Raw genomic sequence first — 11,378 nt, 5'->3', positions numbered from 1 at the left:
TACTGTTTAGCCACTTTGCTTGTTTTTTAATCTGTTTTATTTTATCACCACTCTCTGAGTCAGTGATGATGTTGCTGATGCTGTTGTTGTTATTTTACTTGCAATGATAGCTGTTACTGTTCAGCCACTTTGCTTGTTTTTTTTTTGTTTTTGTTTTGTTTGTTTGTTTGTTTTTTTATATATCCTCTGAGTTAGTGATGCTGTTGTTGTTATTATGCTTTCAATGAGAGCTGTTACTGTTCACCCACTTTGTTTGTTTATAATCTGTTTTATTTTATCAACACTCTCTGAGTCAGTGATGCTGATGCTGATGCTGTTGTTGTTATTATGCTTGCAGTGAGAGTTGTTACTGTTCACCCACTTTGCTTGCTTATTGTCTATTTTATTTTGTCAACACTCTCTGAGTCAGTGATGCTGATGCTGATGCTGTTGTTGTTATTATGCTTGCAATGAGAGTTGTTACTGTTCACCCAATTTGCTTGTTTTGTTTTTTTATTTGTTTTTTTGTTTGTTTTTGTTTTGCTTGTTTTTTTTTATCAATACCCTCTGAGTCAGTGATGCTGTTGCTGTTGTTGTTGTTGTTGTTATAGTTGCAATGAGTGTTTGTTAATGTTCCCCCACTTGGCTTGTACTTTTGTTTTCTTTTTTGTTATGTCAACACTCTCTGAGTCAGTGATGCTGATGCTGTTGTTATTATGCTTGCAATGAGAGTTGTTACTGTTGTAGTTATGTCTGTCATTTGTCCTTGTTAGCAAGTTCTATTTGCCCTCTCTTGCCTTTTTTCAACACAGTTTCTTTCTTTGAGTCATATGGTTGCGAGATCCTCTCAAACTCCATCTCTTTATTTATTTGTTTCTTTTTTTTTTTTTTTTTTCTCATTCTCCTTCTCATAATAGCAATCACTGCTGCCACCATGCATGTAATGCTAGTTGCTCTCATTCTTTTTCATTTGCTAGTGGAAACTTTGTTTCTTCTTGTTGCTCTCTTTTCTTTCTTTTTTCTCTTTTGCAGAGGATTCGAAAAAACACAGCTCTTCCCTGCAGTTGTAAACATTCCAGGATTCCAGGATGCAGGCAGAAGAAAAACACTCTCACTAACTGTCTTCTTTTTTTTAGCATAAACCGTTGCAAACAAACACCTGAACATGTCTTCTTCACAAGAAAACAACACTGTTGTTGCCCCTTCTCCGAACTCTAAAGCGAAAAAAAAGAAAAGAAGGCAGTCACAAGAACAGAGAGACTTAAAGCTCAAAAACAAAGTCAGGGCCGCATTAGTTGCAGCGTGTGGCTCCGTAAACAGGGTTGTACCTTTCTATGGTACCAAGAAGAGGTACGCTGTTAGCTGTCCGATGCCTTTGTGCAAACATTCCTCCACAAGCATTAAAAGACACTTGACTAAAAAAGATCATTCTTGGACTTTGGATGAAGCTTCCATCTTTTACTCTGCAATGGTCAGGAAGTTTCAGCATGCTCGTCTCGAACGCAAGTCCGGCTGTCCAAAACCTTACCCCTGTTTGCAATGTTGGAAGTATTACGACCGACTGGACATACACTTGAAAGAGACTCATTTCTACGATTCCAAGACGATCAAACAAAAGATTGCAGAGGCAAAGCGATACGACAACGACAAGCTCTATGTCCCTCAATTTATTCGACCTGCCTTCTTTGGTATTAAGCCAGTAGCTGAACAAGCGTCTGCATCAGGCTCTGCATCCTCTGCTCCTGGGCCTTCCTCCTCTTTTTCTTCTCCGGTTCTTTCCTCTGATCCTCTTTTAAGCTTGCCCTCATCAGTTGCTGGTTCGTCCGAGGCTCCTTCTGCAAACCACTGCACCTCTGTAGAAAACAAAGAGCTGAACACCGAATCCGTCCTAGACTCTGATTTTAATTCCTTAAAGCACTTGGTTTCCAACTCCTCCGTCTTGACAGAAGATAAGAGACTCTTGTTTCAGCTGGACAAAGATGCTTTTCACTTTTATTACCAGTCAGCAGATGAGCTCTTCAGAGATTTTGAAAAGTGGCTTGTGGTAGCCAACAACAACACTTTGTCACAAGCAAAGATCTACAAAAATGCAGTTGTTGAAATATTGACATGTTGTGACAGCACGCTGACGCTGCACCCGAACGCTCTCACCAATTCCAACGTTTTGGAGGATAGATACTTTTCCATGCACTTTAAAAACATTCAGCTCAATTCCAAGCTGAGTGAACTTGACCAAACAAAAGCCATGTCTTGTCACACGTTGTACAACCGCCTCGTCTACCTTTGTCTCCTGTTTCGTTTCAGTGAAGCCAGGAATGTCTATTTCGGACTTTCTCATGAGGCCATCCGACGTTTGCGCTGCAAGGTGGAGGAGTTACAAAAAGTGCTGAGGCCCTTTCGTTCTTTGAGGAGGAGCCTTGTGAAAAGCAAAAAATGCATCAACATCATCAATGTCAGTTTGCTGAACGAATATGGCAAGTCTGCATACGTAAGACAGTTAGTGGAATCGATTAGAAAGCCGTCTCTTACACCGACTAGAGACAATGCTGTGTCTCTACGAAACCATCTTCTGCTCTCTGTCACTGTAATTAACAGTTTAAGAAAATCTAACATTGCTCTTTTAAACATTAGAGACTACATGGCTGCTGAGAAGAGTGAGTGTGGATATTGCATTGTGCAAGAGCGCTACAAAACAGCATACAAGTACGGAGCCAAAAACATTCTAGTGCCGAACGACTTGAAAGTGTTGATCGATATTTATTTGCTGAGATACAGAGACCTTCTTGTCAACGACTCTCACTACATGGCTGCAGACACCAAGACTGTTTTGGAGTTGAGCGACTGCTACAGGCCCCTTTTTCCATCGATGAGACCCAACAAAGACGAATGTGTGACACTCGGTGCAACTAGAGTGCCTGTTTACCAGATGGGTTCCTCTGCTATCTCCTCTTGCCTGACGTCCTGCTTCAGAAAAAGCCAAGTAAACATTCCCATGAAGCGTCTTACTCCCACTTGCATTCGCGGTTCGATAGCCACTTACTTTGCCAACAACAGCAAAGAAGATCGCGAGCGGTTTGCTACACTCTACATGAAGCACAGCAGGAACACAATGGATAGCTTTTATGTGTCCCAGTGGAACGCTGCAGAGGAGTTGCGCTTTGCCCTGGGCATCGGACAGTCCTTCGGAGTCATAGAGTCTTTGACTGTTGAAAAGTCTGAGAGACCACCAAAGAAGGAGAAGGATGTGATGGACTGGCTCCAAACTAATGCAGAGGAGTACGGTTTTCATGAGGTTGAGGACATCTTTGAGGAAGATTTAGACTCCGGTTCTGACTCTGAAGAATGTGCTGCTACTTTCAGCTGTACCACAGTGGTTCCGTTTTCTCCAGCTGTAGAAAACAATGTTCCTTTAGAGGATAGCAACGACCATGCCGTAGATTTCTTGTGTGAACCTACCTCAACTCCTGTTTCGTCTGTTCCATCTGAACAAACAATCGCTGGTCCAGTTCTTGAACTATCCCCTGCTCTTGCACAACTAGTTCCTAACGAACAAGCTGTTTGTATGGATGTAGATCAGACTCTAGCTGTTCCTGTTGGCACAGCTTGTTCTCCTCTTGCATTAACATTATTTCCTGATGAACCGGATTTTATTGAACACCATGCAAAACTTTCTCCAGTTTACTTTAATGAGCAAGTGGTTGCCAAACCTGTTTCTGCTTCTCCTTCTCAGCAAGTCGCTTTCTGTCCTTCAAAAGAGGTCTTTTCTGTTCCTCTGACTCCTAGCCTTGTTGCTTTTCAGCAAACATTGGCCAAACCCAGTTTGTTTCTTTCATCTGATCCAGTTTCAGCTGTTCCTGTCCAACAGGCTGGTACTGTTCTTGCAAAGCAGCTCTCACCTTATGCTGTTCAATCTGTTGGTAGCCTATTTAGCCAAAGTCTTGCCTCTACATCCAGAGGTAAATTCTTTTTGATTTTTGATTTTTGATTTTTATGCAAATCTCAACACGCTTTCAAAAAATGAAAATGCCCAAATCAACTCCTTGCTCTATTGTTATTGTTAGAGCTGTAAAAAAAACAAAACAAAACAAAAAAACAACACAGAAGTGTGTATGTATTTGTTGCAGGACTAATTCTGTGATTGCTTAAATGTTTATACAAGTGAATGATACTAAAACTGATTATGTTTTAGAAGTAAAAGATCCAAGAAGAAAAAAAATCAAGTTGGAAATGCCATCTTTCACTCAAGAACTCATCGGTAATGTAAAACCTAATTTATACAAAGATATATAAACACAAACCTCTTCTTGCACAATTTCAGATGGTTAACTGTTAACAAAAACTAGCCATCATTGCTAAGTGCACTTTTAGAAAGTTGTGTCTACCCGATTTCTAATGATGAAGTTAGAAACATCACCGTTAGAAATCATGCACAGCTTGTTATCATCTCTAACACTTAGAAACTGTTGATGGTTTTTATGAATTAGAAAAATGAACATGGTTTTATTTTATTTCAGGATCAACTCAGCCAAGAACAAAGGAAAACAAAGCAGAAGTTAGCCAATGCCATTTAGGTAATCTTTCAAAAACCAGTTATTGCTATCAGTGCAAACAATAAGGTCAACAAAAAAAAATAAATAAAAAAACAGAATAAATCTTGTCTTACTTCAGAACCAAATGAATATTTGATTTAATCACTTTGTGTTATGACTTGAGTTTGTAAAATTTTAGATGAAATAGTTGAAGAGCTGAATGCTTGCCCTGGCCACAACGAATGGTTCAACACCAGAAGTTTTCCACGATGTGCAGCTTTGGTGTTGGCATACATCTTGCAAGACGTGTTTACAGATGTAAGCTCAAGTTGCTCGTACAAAGATTACCTTGGCATCTTGGCAAATCATAGCAGTGACAAGCTCATTCATGTCTTGCAAAAGTACTCCTACCAAAGCCATATTAAAGACAAAATTAAAAACATGAAGCTAAAAATTCAAAAAGAGGGTAGTTTAGAAAAGTTTGTTCAATATGGCAATATCGTGAAACCATTTATGTAGTTTAGATAAGTTTGTTCAGTTTGGCAATAAAGATGGGCCTTTTGTGTAGTTTGTTTTATCTATGCTTTTGCAAATATTTTTATCTGTTTCGCTAAAGACATAATAAACAAGAAGTTCTGTTAAACTGTTCTCACATTTCTTATTTAAAGATAGTTCAAACTTTTTTTTATCTTTAAAAAAAAAAAAAAGAAGTCGTTTTGTTATTCTGTGAAAACTTTTAATAGAGTTGCATTTAGAATTACTTCTGATGTTTTTAAGAGTTTGTTAAAAAGCAAAATAATATTTCCTGTGATGTTAAACTGCATAAGTGAAATTTAAAAAAGGAAAACTGCTCCAACCATTTTTCGGAAAAAGAAATCAAAAAGTTCCTTATTTTAAAAGATCTAGACATCCATTTCTTCTTCAGCAAAATAGCGAGGCTTTTTTATGAACTCTTACTCTCTATTTTTTCATATCTTTACACAAAGGATTTTATTTAGTTCAATGTAAACATACATAGAAGTATATTATGTTTTTTTTTTTTTTTTTGTTTTTATGCAGTCTAACTTTTGTTTCACTTCTATTTTATTTTACGTTTATCTTGTATTTTATCATGCCTTATTGGTTTTTGCGTTTTGTGATGTCAAGCTGCGTAAGCTAAACTTAAAAGGGGAAAACTACGCTAACTTTTCTTTGAAAAAATATTCAAGAAGTACCTTAAACGAAAGAGAAAGCACACGAATCTTGCCATCCAATTCTTCTTCTGCAAAGTAGCGAGGCTTTTTATGTACTTTTGCTCTCTAATTTATCTCTATTTACGCAAAGGGTTTTATTTCAATGTAAACACGTATAAAAGAATACTTTGTTAAAAATAATGTTAAAGGAGTTGCGTAAAAAAAAACGTCTGAATAAAGTTTCTTTACAAAAAAAACAACTAAGAAACAAGCGCGCCTAAGAAAAACCAGATCGCGATTCACTAAGTCAAAAAACGAAAGAAACAAAGTTTAAAAGGTCTTTCTAGACAACAAATTCTATTTTTGGCAATGCAGTTTTTGTATTTATGCAACCTAACTTTTGTTTGACTTCTATTTTATTTTACGTTTACCTTGTATTTTATCTTGCCTTTTTGTGTTTTGTGATGTCAAGCTACATAATCTAAACTTAAAAGAAGGAAACTAGGCTAACTTTTCTAGTAGAATATTATGTTGTTGGTTTTGTATGCAGCCTAACTTTAGTTTCATCTATATTTTATTTTGCGTTTATCTTATATTTTATCTTGTCTTTTTGAGTTTTGTATTTTGTGATGTCAAGCTACATAATTTAAACTTAAAAGAAGAAAACTAGGCTAACTTTTCTTTGAAAAATTGTTCAAAAACTACCTTACACCGATAGAGATAGCTCACGAATTTAAAAAGTTGCATCTATTCATCTTCTTCTTCAGCAAAGTAAAGCTTTTTATGCACTTTTACTCTCTAACTTACCTATATTTGCGTAAAGGATTTTATTTAATTCAATTTAAACATAACTAGTAGAATATTATGTTGTTGGTTTTGTATGCAGCCTAACTTTAGTTTCATCTATATTTTATTTTGCGTTTATCTTATATTTTATCTTGTCTTTTTGAGTTTTATATTTTGTGATGTCAAGCTACATAAGCTAAACTTTAAAGAGGAAATTTACGCTAACCTGTCTTTGAAAAACTATTCAAAAACTACCTTTAACAAAGTAGCGAGGCTTTTTATGCGCTTTTACTCTCTAACATACCTATTTTTGCGCAAAGGATTTTATTTAATTCAATTTAAACATGCCTAGTAGATTATTATGTTGTTGGTTTTTTATGCTGCCTAACTTTAGCTACATCTATTTTTCATTTTACGTTTGTCTTATATTTTATTTTATCTTTTTGTGTTCTGTGATGTCAAGCTACATAAGCTAATGTTAAAAGAGGAAAGCTGCGCTAACCTTTCTTTGAAAAACTATTCGAAATCTATTTTTGAGATAATCTAGATTTAAAAGAGGAACACTACGCTAATTTTGCTTTGAAAAAACTCTCGAAAACTAACTTATTCGATAGAGATAGCACACAAATTTAAAAAATTGTATCTACTCATCCACTTCTTCTACAGCAAAGTACTGAGGCTTTTTATGCACTTTTATTCTCTAACATACCTATATTTGCGCAAAGGATTTTATTTAACTCAATGTAAACATACATAGAAGAGTATTGTTACCCGTTTGTTTTATGCAGCCTAACTTTAGTTTCATCTATACATTATATTGCGTTTACCTTATATTTTATCTTGCCTTTGTTAGTTTTGTGTTTTGTTATGTCAAGCTTCATAATCTAATCTTAAAAGGGGAAAACTGCGCTAACTTTTCTTTGAAAAAGTACTCAAAAAGGACCTAAATCGATATAGATAGCTCACAATTTTAAAAAGTTGCATATAGTCATCTTCTTCTTCAGCAAAGTATCGAGGCTTTTTATGGATTTTTACTCTAACTTTCCTATATTTGCGCAAAGGACATTATTTAATTCAACTTAAACATGCCTAGTAGATTATTATGTTGTTGGTTTTTTATGCAGTCTAAACTTTGTTACATCTATATTTTACGATTAACTTATATTTTATCTTGCCTTTTTGAGCTTTGTGTTCTGTGATGTCAAGCTACATAGTCTAAACATAAAAGAGGAAAACTACGCTAAACTTGCTTTGAAAAACTATTCAAAAACTACCTTTAACAAAGTAGCGAGGCTTTTCATGCACTTTTACTCTCTAACATACCTACATTTGCGCAAAGGATTTTATTTAATTCAATTTAAACATGCCTAGTAGATTATTATGTTGTTGGTTTTTTATGCAGCCTAACTTTAGTTTCATCTATATTATGTTTTAGGTTTATCATATATTTTATCTTTTCTTTTTGAGTTTTGAGTTTTGTGATGCCAAGCAACTTAAGCTAAACTTAAAAGTGGAATGCTACGCTAACCTTTCTTTGAAAATCTATTCATAAACTACCCTAGACAAAAGCTAGATTTAAAAGAGGAAAACTACACTATTTTTACTTTGAAAAAACTTTCGAAAACTACCTTAATCGATAGAGATAGCACACGATTTTAAAAAATTGCATATAGTCATCCACTACTTCTGCAGCAAAGTAGCGAGGCTCTTTATGCACTTTTTCTCACTAGTTTGCTTATATTTACGCAAAGGAATTCATTTAATTCAATCCAAACATATATAGAAGATTATTATGTTACGATTTTTTTTTTCTTTTATGCAGCCTAACATTTATTTCACCTACATTTTATTTTACGATTAACTTTTATATTACCTTTCCTTTTAGTGTTTTGTGTTTTGTGATGTCAAGCTACATAAGCCAAACTTTAAAGAGGAAAACTACGCTAAGCTTTCTTTGAAAAACTATTCAAAAACTACCTTAAACAAAGTAGCGAGGCTTTTCATGCACTTTTACTCTCTAACATACCTACATTTGCGCAAAGGATTTTATTTAATTCAATTTAAACATGCCTAGTAGATTATTATGTTGTTGGTTTTTTATGCAGCCTAACTTTAGTTTCATCTATATTATGTTTTAGGTTTATCATATATTTTATCTTTTCTTTTTGAGTTTTGAGTTTTGTGATGCCAAGCAACTTAAGCTAAACTTAAAAGTGGAATGCTACGCTAACCTTTCTTTGAAAATCTATTCATAAACTACCCTAGACAAAAGCTAGATTTAAAAGAGGAAAACTACACTATTTTTACTTTGAAAAAACTTTCGAAAACTACCTTAATCGATAGAGATAGCACACGATTTTAAAAAATTGCATATAGTCATCCACTACTTCTGCAGCAAAGTAGCGAGGCTCTTTATGCACTTTTTCTCACTAGTTTGCTTATATTTACGCAAAGGAATTCATTTAATTCAATCCAAACATATATAGAAGATTATTATGTTACGATTTTTTTTTTCTTTTATGCAGCCTAACATTTATTTCACCTACATTTTATTTTACGATTAACTTTTATATTACCTTTCCTTTTAGTGTTTTGTGTTTTGTGATGTCAAGCTACATAAGCCAAACTTTAAAGAGGAAAACTACGCTAAGCTTTCTTTGAAAAACTATTCAAAAACTACCTTAAACAAAGTAGCGAGGCTTTTTATGCACTTTTACTCTCTAACATACCTACATTTGTGCATAGGGTTTTATTAGATTCTAGTAGGTTATTACGTTGTTGTTTTTTTATGCAGTCTAACTTTAGCTTCATCTATATTTTATTTTACGTTTATCTTATATTTTATTTTGTCTTTTTGAATTTTGTGTTTTGTGATGTCAAGCTACATAAGCTAAACTTAAAAGAGGAAAGCTACGCTAACCTTTCTTTGAAAAGCTGTTCAAAAACTACCTTAGACATAATCTAGATTTAAAAGAGAAAGACTACGCTATTTTTGCTTTGAAAAATCTTTCGAAAACTACCTTAATCGATAGAGATAGCACAGGATTTTAAAAAGTTGTATCTAGTCATCCACTTCTTTCACAGCAAAGTAGCGAGGCTTTCTATGCGCTTTTACTCTCTAACATACCTATTTTTGCGCAAAGGATTTTATTTAATTCAATTTAAACATGCCTAGTAGATTATTATGTTGTTGGTTTTTTATGCTGCCTAACTTTAGCTACATCTATTTTTCATTTTACGTTTGTCTTATATTTTATTTTATCTTTTTGTGTTCTGTGATGTCAAGCTACATAAGCTAATGTTAAAAGAGGAAAGCTGCGCTAACCTTTCTTTGAAAAACTATTCGAAATCTATTTTTGAGATAATCTAGATTTAAAAGAGGAACACTACGCTAATTTTGCTTTGAAAAAACTCTCGAAAACTACCTTATTCAATAGAGATAGCACACAAATTTAAAAAATTGTATCTACTCATCCACTTCTTCTTTTTATGGATTTTTACTCTCTTATTTACCCAAATTTGCGCAAAGGACTTTACTTAATTCAACTTAAACATGTCTAGTAGATTATTAAGTTGTTTGTTTTTTATGCAGCCTAACTTTAGTTTCATTTATATTTTATTTTACGTTTATCTGATACTTTATCTTGTCTTTTTGTGTGTTGTTTTGTCAAGCTACATAAGCTAAACTTAAAAGTGGAAAAGTACGCTAACCTTTCTTTGAAAATCTATTCAAAAACTGCCTTAGACATAAGCTAGATTTAAAAGAGGAAGACTACGCTATTTATGCTTTTAAAAAACTTTCGAAAAATACCTTAATCCATTGAGGTAGTGCACGAATTTACAGTCATCCACTTCTTCTATAGCAAAGTAGCGAGGCTTTTTATGCACTTTTGCGTTCTAATTTATCTCTGTTTACGCATATGGTTTTTGTTTATTTCTATGTAATGATATACAAAAGAGTATTTTGTTAAAGATTATGCTGCAGGAGCTGCGTAAAAAAACTCTGGCGACCTTTCCTTAAGAAAAAAGCAACTGAAAGACATGTGCGCCTTAGAAAATTCAAATCGCGATTCACCAAATTAAAAGACGAAAAGAACGAACTTTAAAAGCTCTCACTAGACATTTGTGTTTATGATAGGCAATGCAGTTTTTGATTTTATGCAGCCTAACATTTGTTTCATCTATATCTTATTTTACGTTTATCTTATACTTTATCTTGCCTTTTTGAGTTTAGTATTTTGTGATGTCATGCTAAATAAACTATACTTTGCTAATTTTTATTTGAAAAAATATTCAAAAACTACCTGAATTATAAGCTAGATCTAAAGGAGGAAAACTACGCTAACTTTTCTTTAAAAAAAATATTTAAAAACTACCTTAAACATAAGCTATATCCAAAAGAGGAAAACTATGCTAACTTTTCTTTAAAAAAATATTTAAAAACTACCTTAAACATAAGCTAGATCTAAAAGAGGAAAACTACGCTAACTTTTCTTTGAAAAAATACTCAAAAACTACCTTAAACATAAGCTAGATCTAAAAGAGGAAAACTACGCTAACAATTCTTTGAAAAAATATTCGAAAACTACCTTTAAACATGATTTAAATTTAATAGATGAAAACTACGCTAACATTTCTTTGAAAAAACATTCAAAAACTACCTTTAAACATGATTTAAATTTAAAAAAGGAAAACTACGCTAACATTTCTTTGAAAAAATATTCAAAAAGTACCTTAATCGAAAGAGATAGCACACGAAATTAAAAAGTTGCATTTAGTCATCCGTTTCTTCTTCATCAAAGTAGCGAGGCGTTTATGCACTTTTTATTCTCTAAGTTATCTCTACTTACGCAAATGGCTTTTGTTTATTTCAATGTAAAACTTTTCAAAAGAGTATTTTGTTAAAGATTAT

At 33.6% G+C, this 11,378-nt stretch overlaps 1 protein-coding gene across 1 annotated transcript; it reads left to right on the top strand.

Moving 5' to 3' along the window:
• Positions 1–488: 488 nt before the first annotated feature.
• Positions 489–5,215, top strand: LOC149892729 (uncharacterized). Its single transcript, XM_090080148.1, has 4 exons — positions 489–3,935; positions 4,169–4,234; positions 4,494–4,550; positions 4,708–5,215. Exons 1-4 carry the CDS (start codon positions 1,145–1,147, stop codon positions 5,025–5,027), a joined length of 3,234 nt encoding a protein of 1,077 aa, XP_089936274.1. The 5' UTR covers positions 489–1,144; the 3' UTR covers positions 5,028–5,215.
• The last annotated feature ends 6,163 nt before the right edge of the window (positions 5,216–11,378 follow it).

Source organism: Hydra viridissima, unplaced genomic scaffold (genome assembly GCF_058129835.1).
Source record: "Hydra viridissima isolate aposymbiotic clone 2 unplaced genomic scaffold, HvirCarnegie_v1 scaffold_2, whole genome shotgun sequence".
Taxonomy (NCBI): Eukaryota; Metazoa; Cnidaria; class Hydrozoa; order Anthoathecata; family Hydridae; genus Hydra; species Hydra viridissima.
Note: the sequence above shows the minus strand (reverse complement) of the source record. Positions and strands in the feature narration are given on the sequence as shown.

Coding starts and splice junctions, on each gene's coding strand:
- LOC149892729 (XM_090080148.1), top strand. CDS start 1,145: ATGTCTTCTTCACAAGAAAACAACACTGTTGTTGCCCCTTCTCCGAAC. Junction 3,936..4,168: donor TCTTGCCTCTACATCCAGAG/GTAAATTCTTTT, acceptor ATTATGTTTTAG/AAGTAAAAGATCCAAGAAGA. Junction 4,235..4,493: donor TTTCACTCAAGAACTCATCG/GTAATGTAAAAC, acceptor ATTTTATTTCAG/GATCAACTCAGCCAAGAACA.